This window comes from Vespula pensylvanica, chromosome 11 (assembly GCF_014466175.1).
Source record: "Vespula pensylvanica isolate Volc-1 chromosome 11, ASM1446617v1, whole genome shotgun sequence".
NCBI classification, from domain to species: Eukaryota; Metazoa; Arthropoda; class Insecta; order Hymenoptera; family Vespidae; genus Vespula; species Vespula pensylvanica.
In genome coordinates, this window is record NC_057695.1 from 6,077,318 (window position 1) to 6,090,190 (window position 12,873).

The 12,873-nt window shown below is 27.8% G+C and overlaps 3 protein-coding genes across 5 annotated transcripts; 2 read left to right on the forward strand and 1 right to left on the reverse strand.

Annotated features, from left to right (window-relative positions):
• Positions 1–35: 35 nt before the first annotated feature.
• LOC122632899 (rho GTPase-activating protein conundrum) lies at positions 36–6,221 on the reverse strand. Of its 3 annotated transcripts, none has more exons than XM_043820188.1 (10): positions 4,633–6,221; positions 3,813–4,061; positions 3,480–3,721; positions 3,267–3,394; positions 2,998–3,191; positions 2,740–2,902; positions 2,294–2,637; positions 2,050–2,216; positions 1,793–1,970; positions 36–1,709 (listed from the first exon to the last, which is right to left on the reverse strand). In XM_043820188.1, the coding sequence occupies exons 2-10, from the start codon at positions 3,949–3,951 to the stop codon at positions 1,333–1,335; spliced, it is 1,932 nt and encodes a 643-aa protein (XP_043676123.1). In that variant the 5' UTR covers positions 3,952–4,061; positions 4,633–6,221; the 3' UTR covers positions 36–1,332. The 3 variants fall into 3 exon arrangements, with proteins under 3 accessions (XP_043676123.1, XP_043676122.1, XP_043676124.1); XM_043820187.1 differs by having other exon boundaries at positions 4,505–6,221; XM_043820189.1 differs by lacking the exon at positions 4,633–6,221 and adding an exon at positions 4,139–4,453.
• A 742-nt stretch (positions 6,222–6,963) lies between these two features.
• On the forward strand, positions 6,964–7,698 carry LOC122632767. Its single transcript, XM_043819932.1, has 3 exons — positions 6,964–7,189; positions 7,279–7,356; positions 7,512–7,698. Exons 1-3 carry the CDS (start codon positions 6,999–7,001, stop codon positions 7,636–7,638), a joined length of 396 nt encoding a protein of 131 aa, XP_043675867.1. The 5' UTR covers positions 6,964–6,998; the 3' UTR covers positions 7,639–7,698.
• An 84-nt stretch (positions 7,699–7,782) lies between these two features.
• On the forward strand, positions 7,783–12,866 carry LOC122632764 (valine--tRNA ligase, mitochondrial-like). The gene is made up of 16 exons (XM_043819920.1): positions 7,783–8,214; positions 8,316–8,505; positions 8,602–8,848; positions 8,924–9,152; positions 9,224–9,403; positions 9,484–9,608; positions 9,695–9,957; positions 10,032–10,266; positions 10,338–10,460; positions 10,570–10,677; positions 10,802–10,961; positions 11,038–11,306; positions 11,388–11,600; positions 11,698–11,809; positions 11,873–12,051; positions 12,133–12,866. Exons 1-16 carry the CDS (start codon positions 8,130–8,132, stop codon positions 12,220–12,222), a joined length of 2,808 nt encoding a protein of 935 aa, XP_043675855.1. The 5' UTR covers positions 7,783–8,129; the 3' UTR covers positions 12,223–12,866.
• The last annotated feature ends 7 nt before the right edge of the window (positions 12,867–12,873 follow it).

Below are 12,873 nucleotides of genomic sequence, written 5' to 3' on the forward strand. Positions count from 1 at the left end.
AAAAAAAAAGAATGTATATTAATAAAATGTGCTTGTACTTTTCTTTGGCACTTTATTAATTCGAAATAACAGTGTGCAAAATGTTATATACAAATTTCTAAAATTATATATGGCGTAGAAAAAGAATACCTATGACTTTCACAAAAGTGAAATATGAAATCAATATTTAAATATAATCCAATCGCGTATTGTATATTAAATTAACATTAATATATGTGTGTGTATGTGTGTGTATGTGTGTGTGTATATATATATATATATAATAAGTAAAAATCAATAGAAGAAATAAATTGGAAAGGATCTAATCAATTGTCCGATTGTTATCCAATTAATTCTGAAAATGATTTCCATTAGTATAAAAAAAAAATTAATAAATTATATATAATAAAGAAATCATTTGTCACTTTTGCATCGGATCGAGACATCCACTTGCAACAATAAAATAAGTATATAATAAATATTAATTATAAAAGAGAATAACTTATTGTTAGAGAATTATAGCACGTAATAATAGCTAATTGCATCGACCGTAATTAATTCGATATTCATCTAATGAGTAATTCTTACTTCACAGGTAAAAATTATTGTCGACTTTAGATGTATAAAACATAAAAAATAATAATAATAATAATAATAATAGTGGTAAATATTGAAAAAAATGCATTCGCCGACTCTACCTATTACTCAACAATTTAACACATAATCACTTAAGTAATATTAAACAATACTCAGTGGGCGAGATCCAACTTTTGTGATTAATATTAACAAATAAATTAATCACGGATATAATTACGGTCATCTCTATACAATATATAGCATTAAATCTACTTTATTGTAAAAAAAAGAAAGAAAAAAAAAAAAAGAAAAAAAAGAAAAGAAAAAAAAAACTTTAAAACTACTATACACTAAATTCCTACAAGGCAAATATTTATAAAAGAAAATTTTTAACGAACTACTACGAGAATAAAATCTACATCTTGCCCTCTCTTTTCTCTTGAACTATTGCACGTTTAAATATGTTAACTAAATGAGTTACTGCACTTGATCTCGAACGAACTTAGAATAAATTAAATACGTCAGACTAATGCAGGAATGATCATGAGAAATATGAGGTATATCAAAAAATCCGCTTTTGACTATATATGGACACAAAGGATTTCAAAGCAATCCTTTCAAATCGTATTCCACTACAACTTAATCTCTAAAATACAAATCTAATCTACAAATCTTTTTAACAAAACTTAAGAGGCACCAAAGGTATTATTACTATATTTCAATATGCTCCTACCAATCGATAGAACAATGCTATACTCAGTCTGCCGATTATTGTTATTAATAATACTTCTTTTTGTATTTGCGATATTTTTCTTCTTCGGATTGTCTCCGCATTTGACTTATGAGAGTAGTTGGTACATACCATAATTTGTCGGCATTAATAAGTAATGCTTCTGTTACCCGACAACATATGGCAGCCATGTTAACTTGAGCATTTAAATCAGAACGATCACTGGGATGCACATAACGTGGTGGAAATAGCGATGGTGCTACTATCATCGCCACATTATGAATGGACATTTTATTTGAATTCTGATTATCGATAACCAATTTAAAAAAGGTTAACAATGCTTTTAACGTGCATCGATGTTCTATTGGTAAAAGTAGCACCAATAAGTTTAAAGAATACGATAAATCGCTAGGATTCTTTACTTCTGAAAATAATAAAAACGTATGACGTTGTTAAATTTGATTACAAGCATAATATCGATCGTCGATAGATTAACAAATTATTTACCATGACTTTGGTAAAAAGCATCCATAAGTTCCACTGTAAGAAGCGGTTGAGGTAAGTCACGTAATAATTTTTTAAGTATTGCTGACAGATCGTGACATGGTATGCGTTTAAATAATTTATCAATTTCCTTTGGCTTGCTGTAAAAATCTGTTTCTAATTCTGTACATATCGATTCAACCTGAAAATAAAAGAATTAACGGTACAATAATAAGATAAAAAGCGAGATAAAAACTGTGCTTATACATGTACATACATACCTTTTGTTTATGACCACCAACTCTAAGAATACCTTCTTCTTTCACTCCACGTTTAGACAATTCATTGAGAACTTTTTGAAATACTAAAGGAATGTTACTTTCTTCGTTTGTTAACTGGCTATCCCTGAGTAGTAAAGTCGATAACGATACACCAAATAAATTCCCAGCTACAAATATAAATGTTATTTTAAATATAATACAAGTAAAATAAAATAATTCTGTTAATAAAAATTTTGATGACAACCTTTTCTCCTACGTTTGTTTGGTTTACGCTTTTTAAGAGGTACGTTATATTTGTCAAAAACTGCGGTGAGTTCAAGCCACAAAAGTGGCTGTAATCGTGTTAAATCACGTTGGGATAACGATTCTATACGTTGTTGAGAAAAACCATCATCGGCTGGAAGATTTTCTGTCACCCATACTTGTGACTTTGTTTCATTTGCCCTGCACATTTGTTCAAAACTCAGATGACCATGCGACGAAGTACGATTTAATGGATGAGATAATAAATTCTCATCTTTAGACGTTGACAAACCATATAAACTACTATGACTCCTAGATACAGTTGCATGACCGCCTGAAGCTCTTCTAAAGGAAAACACATAAATAAATGCAAAGTTAAAATAATACATGCAAAAAAAGGAAACAATATATCTGCACATTTAAAGCTGTATATTAAAAAAAAATTACCGCAATGTCGAATCTTTAGAAACAGTTAATTTTCCGATATTTTCACTATCTAAGTTTGCTGTATTTGCTACTTCACTAGGATCGCTACCGCTACGTTTTTGAATAGGTGGTCTAGAAAGATGTATTGTTCCTAATCTGTGATAGCCAGTCAGCTGGATACCTTCTGCAAGTACATGCAGCATTTAAATTGAATTGACAACAATTCATGCAGCAAACAAAGCCACAAAAGAAAAATCATTAAATCATCATTTAATCTACCAGAATCATTAGCAACATCTCCTCGAGAGGAATGACCAGTACGCCTAAAGATTTCTTGAACAGAAACTGGAGCATTAGTCAAAACTGGCACAGAATTTGTAGCCGTTGTTGGTGCACTTGGTGTTCTTCGAACTGTTTCCTTTCCTTCGTTTGACGAACGATGAAATATTGATACAAAACTGGGAACATTGACACTAACAAAAAATCAAAAGTACGTTACATTTATTATTTGCCATTTATCATGATAATAAGTTTATATGATAATTAACCTCGTTTGATGATCAATTACAGTTATTGATGGTTGTGAAGGAGGCGAAGCATTTTCTGGTGTTTCACCTGGAATAGAATCTAACGAATCGGGAGTAGCACTTCTTGATCTAGTGCCTGTACTGGAAATCTATCGAAAAAAATTCTTGTGACAATCTAAATGTGACGATTATTTAGGATCATTAAATACATAAAATACAAAGAATTTTGCAAACCTCCACATCTTTAAACACATCTCTGATGTCTGGTTTCCTTACACGTTGTCGTTGATTGAAACGTTGTTTAACGGTATGATTAAGAGATTTAACTCTTCGCTTTACAGCTTCTGCTTGTGCTCTTGAAAGAGGACGTAAAGCAGCTCCTAATTCTTCTGGTTGAACTTCTCTACCTGCTTTCCATGGCTCGGTTAATTCTCCTAAGCCTGCGGCACGTAACCATTCGGCTTCCTCTTCACCTTCTTAAAATTTTAAACGCATCAAAAACAAGGTGTTTGTTGAACAATTAATTATATTAATTCCAACAATATACAAATTGTAAATATAACCAACCATCATAATTTCGTGGACATTCTTCGTCAAGATAATCATCCAACATCTTGGTTTCTTCGATCATTTTCTGATATTCTTCCCAGTAATCTAATAAATGGGTATCTACCCCAATATAGGTAGCACTTTGTACTTTATCCATGATTTATTTGCTTCCACACTTTTCGTCGTATATCGTATTCAATATAAATATAAATAGAAAAGAAAAAGCAAGTGTAGTTAAAAATTCCTTCTACCGTTCATTTTCAATATCTGAAAAAAAATGATGAACCTTATTATCTATCTTTTATATTATTAAAATTCTTTCATACATAATAAAATTCACAGACTTAAACAATCAACTTTCGATTACAAAGGAAAAGAAGATATAGTTGACAAAAAATAAATGACAATAAAATACTATCAATATACAGTCCGAAATTATATCGTTTGGGAAATTATCATTGGAAGCACAAAACGTTATGATAAGAAAACGTAGTTGTAAGATGTGAGAAAAACACTAAGTGACGTGACACGTTCGCCCATTGATTATTCATACTGAATGTAAACACAGATGAATTATACAACAATCAAGGCCATTTTCCTTAATACAGATGAAATTCTAATGCGTATTTAATCGTATACGATAAATGATAAATAATCGATCAAATTATTCCATATTCGATTTATAAAACAAAGATAATAAATATACATACATGGTAATCTATGCAATGATTATCATTTGAGACGCCTAAACATTCACCAAAAAAATGATGAGGCACAACATAGCCTTGACGTCGTACTGTTATTCTTACGACAATATGTTCGTGCATAGAGTACGTACGATACGAAACAAGATTCCCTCTGTCGGTGTTTCGACGATCCAAGAACGATCATCGTATTCCGAAAATAAATTTCACATCGGCCGCCTCGGATGTACTACTGCTGACGCGCCAAATGATAAATAGAAAAGAGTCATCACTCGATCTTCTGCATAAGGAAAGTAGCTACGTACGTAGAGATATAAAATAACTTTTAGCAGCAACGCGTCCGTGAAACTTCAACGTAAGCGCTAACAATTTCTCGAGGCTAGCTACTTCTTGGAAGTTGTAATTTATTCGAAACGCGTCTTCGAATTACGCCCATTCCTACGAAGATCACATTGGGCTTTACGTTGTAAAAACGACATAATTCGCAAAACAGTAACAGACAAATAAACGAATCAAAATTCAAATCTTTCTAATCACTTGAAATCACTCGAAAAATATTTTTCTCACTCGCTAAGATTATAAATTGTTAATGTCTTACGAATCTTCAAAAGATCGAAAGATCAAAGGATCGCTAAGAAACGATAATGCGAAATCTAGCGTTTTCTATTTGCACTTAATGTGCAAACGGATGCACTTCAAATTTCAACACACCGGAAATAGTTACTGAAACGTGAGATAGTTAAGAAGAATTCTAACACAGGAATGTTCGTCCTATCGAAGTCATTTCACGATTTAACGAACCTAAGTGTTTTTCTGTTTCTTTATTTTTCGTATCATTCGTTCGACGAGAAATATTAATCTTAATAAATAATTATTTTTACGAAATCGATTAGATCGAAATAACGGACGTACGGTAGTTTTTTATATATATATTTTATCTTCGATCATGTATATATTCAAAACTTATAAAAACTTATTACTTTCTTATCATTCACATCTACATTACACATCATATTCTACATTATCGACGATCGGTTATAAACCGATTGTAGCACTATGTTATCGATAGAAATTATTAAGAAAATTAACTTGTAACTATATCTTGAAATTATATTCAATCAATTCAATAACGTAACCAATTAGCTTGACAGTATTTGCGTTGTATTTAATTATATAACTTTACTATATGTAAATAATATCGATTGTCCTGATCTCTGGAGGTTGCTGCGTATGGAAATCCATACTTCAATAGAATGATTACAAATTCCAAGGAAAGAGAAACTTTATTGACATTTTATTGGCAATAAAAGGTTGATTTTTTACGTCTGGGTTGTATTTAACGAAGGTCATACGTATGTAACGAAAACGCAAGACAATTTAGCGACAAGGGCATGTAATACTTAAACATTATAATTTCTTATTTAATTCGTATGAAAAATACATAAGATCGATCGATACGACGTGGAAAATATAGATATTAGAATGCTTGTATCATTCAATTCGATAAATGTTTTTCCCGCGAAAATGAGAAAGATGACATGGCGGCTTAAATTTCATTGGATATTTCCCTATATTTTCTGTCACGTGATTCTAAATGATAATAATTAAAATATTGCAAAAATTAAATCGCATACTTCAAGATATCAATATACATTTTAATAATATTAGAAAATAAGCTAATAAAAAGAAAATTGTAAATTGAAATGTATGAATTTTTTCGAAGGAAACAATATTAATAAAGTTATCCTTTAAAACGTATGCGTATATATAATATAATACATATTAACCTTATTTTATTATTGGAAAAATACTTTCATATTTTGTCATTATGAATGAGTTAAATTTATCTATAGAGATATTTATATATATATATATATATATATATTGTTTCACATGATTTATTTAAAGAATACAAAACCGATCATACGCGAACGTGATCATATGGCGAAATTAACGAAGTAATGCTAATTTAATAAGCGTAACATTTACTGTGAAACTAAAATACGTCAGCAGATATGATTTAATCTTATTATTTAGTAAATTTCGAATGTTTTTTAATACTCAAAAGTATTCATACGTTTTATAATTTATCAAAAAAAAAAAAAAAAAAAAAATCCAATGAAATAATTTTTTATCTTCTAATCTCAGAATATTTTTTTCTATCATTGTTGCACTAATTATATGAAAAAGAAATATTTATCATTATTGATAAATAAAAGTATAAAATATATATTCAAATATTATGTTTCTCTATAGATTATTATCGATGCTATAAAATCTTGAAATTTCACAGAAACATTCAAGGTTACTATAACAAATATTCTAATTGTCTTTTTCATTAGCAAGTATTTGGTTCTGCCGATGAAAATTTTCCACTTCCACTTCCAAATACAGAAAGCATATATCGTTAACCACTCTTGTATATATAAGTGGGAGTAGTGTTAATAATGTATCTTCTGGCCTATAAAAGTGCTGAGAAAAACATTAACCATTATTCAAAATGTTGTACAGCAGTGAAAAATATGGTCAGCCCTTTGTGGCTCCTATTCGATTGTTTTATATACTAATAATTTTCGTGTGTTTGTCGACTGAAATAATCACAATACCATTACCTACACCTACGCAAGAATATCAAGATTATACTACAGAGAATTTAACTATGTTGGCAGAAAACTCAACAGATAATAACTTGTAAGTTAACATTCAAAAGTATATAAGAACTACATAATGCAAATTTATATAAATTATTAATGATAACAATAATGATATTAATATTTTAGATACATTATAAGAGCAGTAGTATATGAAATTGGAGTTTTAACGGATACTAATAATAACACTGATGAAAATCCAGAAAGGTAATACAAGTATTAATAACAAAAATATATAAATATGAATCTAAAAATCTTGTACTTTAACCTCTTTGATCTTATGTAATTTGAAAATATCATTTCATAACATCATTAAATTATTAACCTCAATTACTAACCTTTTAATTATTACCTTCTTACAGACATGAAGAGGTTAACATTTCAATTTATAATCCACCACATAAAGAAAATGGTTTGTTAGATTTGGACAAAGTTCCAATATCAACTGAAGATACTTTGAGTACGCAAGAAAGTAATGCAGGAACATAGTATAAAAATATGTTAGAATGTAATTTTCATTAATAATATGCAGTTGAATGAAAAAATTAATTATTTAATGTGTACATATATGTTTAATTATTTATGAATTAAATATATTTATTTAAAAACATCCTCGTATTTAATCATGTATTGTTTTTGTTTTCGTTCATTGATATAATTGTTCAATAAAAAATGTATGTAAAAACATCCAACGTTCTTAAATATTTCTAATTTTATTACTTAAACTTACGTTTATAATACTTCTCAACTTTGATACTAGCGAATCTATTGGCAAAAGAACGTAACTTGCACGTTGTACATAACCTCGAATTTTACATAAATTAATTTTGTTTAATATATGGCCGTTCAAACAATTTATGACCGGTATATCAACGAATGTAAAATATATTATAATATATTATATATTTTTTAATATAGAAAGAATATGAATTTTTGTTTTTTATTAATCGATAACATGACATTTTACACTTAATTTAAAGATGAACGTTACTCGATCAAGTCATTCTCTGAGAGAACATTTTTACAAGTGTTTTTTTAAAAGTTATTGTAATCAAAAATTAAATGGTATTGTGTGTGTTATCTCTAGTTTTTTTTTTTTTTTTATAACGTATATATATATATTACAAATTCAGTAAATTAAAGAAATATATTATTATTTCCTGTAGATTTTCCAAAAACATTTCCATCAAAAGATGTACTTAAGTGGTATCAGTTATGGGAAGAGAATAATTTTTTCACTTTACAAAATTGTGATAAAGAACCATTTAAAATGATATTACCACCCCCTAATGTAACAGGTACATTACATATAGGACATGCATTGACTGCAACAATACAAGATGTTTTAGCAAGATGGTATCTATAATTTAGTTATCATACAATTTATTGATGAGGATATTTTAATTGAATTTGCTTCTATTAACATTCAATTTATACTTTATTATCGCATAGGAATAGAATGAAGGGTTATCCAGTAATATGGATACCCGGATTAGACCATGCTGGAATTGCTACACAAGTTGTAGTAGAAAAATATCTTTATAAGACTAAAGGTTACAAAAAAACTGATATAGGAAAAGAACAATTTCTTTCTCTTATTTGGGAATGGAAAAATGAAAAGGAAAATGTAATAAAAAATCAACTAAGATTATTAGGAAGTAGTGTTGATTGGTCCAAAGAATATTTTACGATAAGTGAGGTAATAAATTATATAAACTTTTTAATTTTAATTATGTTAATTAATGTAAGATAATGTTTTTAATGTAATTTATAGAATCATAATTTTGCAGTAACTGAAGCATTAATTAAACTGAATGAAAGAAATATGTTGTATAGAGATAAAGATTTAATAAATTGGTCTCCATCTTTACAAAGTGCTATATCTGATATTGAAGTTGAGTTTGTAGAATTAACAGGAAAAACAGAACTAGAAGTTCCTGGTTATAAAAAAAAAGTAACATTTGGACAACTGATCAAAATAGCATATCAGATTAAAGATTCAGGTATTGAGATGCATTTTATTTTTTTATATTTCATTTTATTATTAATGATTATAATTTTTATAATTTTATAGAGAATGAATTAATTGTTGCAACAACTAGGCCAGAAACTTTATTAGGAGATGTAGCTATAGCTGTTCATCCAGAAGATGATAGATATAATAAATATATTGGTCGATATGTTTGGCATAGTCTCAGAGAAACTTTTATTCCTATAATTGGAGATACTTCTGTTAATGCAACATTTGGAACTGGTAAATAATTTAATAACAAAATATTTATTGAATCAAATATCAATTATAAAACTTAATATATTATAAAATGTAATCATCAGGTGCAGTCAAAATTACACCAGCACATGATCATCTAGACTACAAAATCGCGAAAGATCATGGGTTAGAAATCATTGATACTATTGATGAACATGGAAATATAATAACAACTAATGCTAATTATAAGGTATAGCAAAATTCATTTTATCATGAATTCTACTTCACTTTGACCTTAATAGATAATCTAATGCTATATTTGTTAATACATAAAAGGGCCTTCCAAGATTTCTAGCACGTGATAAAATGTTAAATGAATTAACTAACAGAGGCCTTTTAAGAGGCATAGAAAGTCACAAAATGACTTTACCTAGATGTTCAAGATCTGGTGATATTATTGAATATTTATTAAAAGAACAGTGGTTTGTTAGATGTAAAGATATGGCTCAGAAAGCATTGCAAGCAGTAAAAGATGGATCTCTAAAAATTGATCCTAATATTTATGAATCATTGTGGTATAATTGGTTAGAAAATATTAGGTATATATTTTAAACATATATAAATATTGAAATATATAATTTTTAATTAGAAATTAATAACATCATATTATTAGAGATTGGTGTATTTCGAGACAATTATGGTGGGGTCACCAAATTCCAGCATATGAGATAAAAACTGAGCAAAGTAAAAAAACTGAATGGATAATTGCACGTTCAAAAGAAGCTGCATTGTTTATTGCACAAAAAAAATATGGTGCTCATGTTGAAGTACATCAAGATAATGATGTTTTAGATACATGGTTTTCTTCCGCACTACTTCCTTTTACTACTATGGGTTGGCCACAAAAGGTTATTATTTATTACATAATTGCAATTAATAACAATAACATTGTAATATAAATACTAAAGAAATATTTTAGATGGAAGATTTTAAAAAGTATTATCCTTTAACGCTAATGGAAACTGGACATGATATACTATTTTTTTGGGTTGCACGAATGGTGATGTTAGGATTAGAACTAACAGGACAACTACCTTTTAAAGTAATTCTATTTTAATTAATTAATTAAATATAAATATAAATTCTATAATTAATATAAATTATAAATTCTATCATACATTTGTTTAAACATAAAATGATTATTTTTATAGGAAGTTTTACTTCATGGTGTTCTATGTGATGCTCAAGGAAAAAAAATATCTAAGAGTCTTGGTAACGTTATTTCTCCTGAAAATATTATTAATGGTATATCTTTGCAGGTATATATTATATATACATATATAAAATTAAAATTTCTTAGCATATAACAATAAAATATAATAAAAAATTTCATACTATACATGTAAGTAATTAATTATGTAACAGGATTCGTTATATTCGTAGGATCTCAATGAACAATCAAAAGAAAGTTATAATGCTGGCATTCTCAATAAAACAGAACTTAAACGAACTTTAACAGTTAATGGTAAAATGTTTCCTAATGGAATATCAGCTTGTGGAGTTGATGCATTACGTATGACATTATGTGCTCATAATATTAAAAGTAAGTAGTTCACAATGTAAACAAATACATTATTTTACTTTAAATGGTTAATAATTTAATTCTATTATTTTAATAGATCGTACCGTCTCCTTCAATATTATTGAATGTCAACAAAACTATTTCTTTTGTAACAAAATTTGGCAAGCAAGTAAATACATATTATTGATGGTAACTCCAGATAAATATTGTAAACCTGAAAGATTTACAACTTTAGATTCTTGGATTTTAAGTAGATTATCATTAATGGTGGAAGAAGTTAATACAGGTTTTGTGGAACGAAATTTTTATAAAGCAGTTGCTGCAATAAAACAATTTATCTATTATGAATTTTGTGACATTTATTTGGTAAGACTACTTCTATAATAAAATTATTTATTATTATAAAACAATACAAGGAAATAGTAAATATCAATAAGTTTTTTACAGGAAGCAACTAAATGGGGCTTTAGAAGCGAAGAAGAACTTGTGGTTATAAGCCACACGTACACGTTAATTAATTGTTTAGAAGTATCTTTACGAATTCTTACTCCTATTACACCATTCTTAACTGACGAGTTATATTCAAGACTTTCAAAACAATTACCATCCTTTTTATCATTGTCTTCATTGTCAGAAGCACCTTATCCTACAACAGAGGAGGTAGGACTATAATTTTTTTTTTTTTTTTTTTTTTTTTTTATTAAATCTTTTTGTTTTTAATACGTATAAAAGATATGGAACACTTGTATGTTTACAGTTTAAAGATTTACGAAACGAATTGTTGGATGAAAGAATGAACAGTATACTAAATCTAATAACTGAAATTAGAAGCTTTACAGCTAATATCAGCAAAAAGTTAGAGCCAGAAGGTATGATCGTAGTAATTTAAAAATAAAATTGAATTTTGTTTTTTAATATCTGTGCTTCTCTAGTTCACATTGTGGTGGATAGTTCTGAAGATCATGAATTTTATACAAAGAATATAAATGCAATTAAAGGAGCTAGTAGAATATGGAATGTATCAATATATTTAAAAGAAAATTATGTTAAAACTGCAAATAGTATTCACGAAGAACTTAATTCGAATTGTTCTCTATTTTTACTAGTACAGGTATATCATAGTAAACTAATTAAATTTTCTACTATTATATAAACTTGAATGTATTTAAAATATACAATTCTTTTCATTTAGGACAAATCAACATTGGATCAAATATTGCAAATTATAGAAAAAAGAAAAACAAGAGGAGAAAATAAATCAAGAAAGTCAATGAAAATTTAAACAGATATAGAATTCTATAGGACATGTAGAAGAAAAAAAAAAAGTACATAATTTGAAAATTGCATTTTTTGTTTTGTTTTCAAAGCAAGAGTTAGAAAATTCCAATAGTGATATATAAAAAGCAAAAAGTATAGACATGCAATTTATTTATATTAATATGAGTATCGATATGAGAATGATCAACATGTATTTACGACAGAAATATTTCTATTATGTTAGAGATACATGTAATAGAATTCAATAGAATTTCAATCACCTATATAATATCTGAATACTTTACAAGTCAATTTCAATACAAGTTGTAAATATCACATTACATATGGTATAGATAATAATTTTTACTTTATGGAATAGAATGCATTTATTGTAAGACAGCAAACGATTCATGAGAAAATGTTTCTGTAAAATATGAGGAAAAAAATATGAGGAATCTGCAAATACTACTTGCGAAAATTCGAACAATGCTTTTCATTTATTAATTAATTATGTACAGAATCTCGTGTACAGTGCTATAAACACATTTCTATAGTGACACTTGTAAGGCAGAAGAGTGTTATGTTGCACAAGAAACATATTTCACAGAACTCTTTGTTAAAAAATTATGATTAAATGGATTAAAACGTGTTTTCTTTTTTCAAATTGAATTCTGCT

Bases quoted from the DNA above. Each gene is read 5' to 3' on its own strand.
- LOC122632899 (XM_043820188.1), bottom strand. From the start codon at position 3,951: ATGGATAAAGTACAAAGTGCTACCTATATTGGGGTAGATACCCATTTA. The intron at 3,395-3,479 runs GTTTGCAAAATT...TTTTTTCGATAG, and splicing joins ATGTGTTTAAAGATGTGGAG to ATTTCCAGTACAGGCACTAG. The intron at 1,710-1,792 runs GTAAATAATTTG...TATTATTTTCAG, and splicing joins TGCTTTTTACCAAAGTCATG to AAGTAAAGAATCCTAGCGAT.
- LOC122632767 (XM_043819932.1), top strand. From the start codon at position 6,999: ATGTTGTACAGCAGTGAAAAATATGGTCAGCCCTTTGTGGCTCCTATT. The intron at 7,190-7,278 runs GTAAGTTAACAT...TTAATATTTTAG, and splicing joins AACTCAACAGATAATAACTT to ATACATTATAAGAGCAGTAG. The intron at 7,357-7,511 runs GTAATACAAGTA...ACCTTCTTACAG, and splicing joins ACTGATGAAAATCCAGAAAG to ACATGAAGAGGTTAACATTT.
- LOC122632764 (XM_043819920.1), top strand. From the start codon at position 8,130: ATGAACGTTACTCGATCAAGTCATTCTCTGAGAGAACATTTTTACAAG. The intron at 11,307-11,387 runs GTAAGACTACTT...AGTTTTTTACAG, and splicing joins AATTTTGTGACATTTATTTG to GAAGCAACTAAATGGGGCTT. The intron at 12,052-12,132 runs GTATATCATAGT...CTTTTCATTTAG, and splicing joins CTCTATTTTTACTAGTACAG to GACAAATCAACATTGGATCA.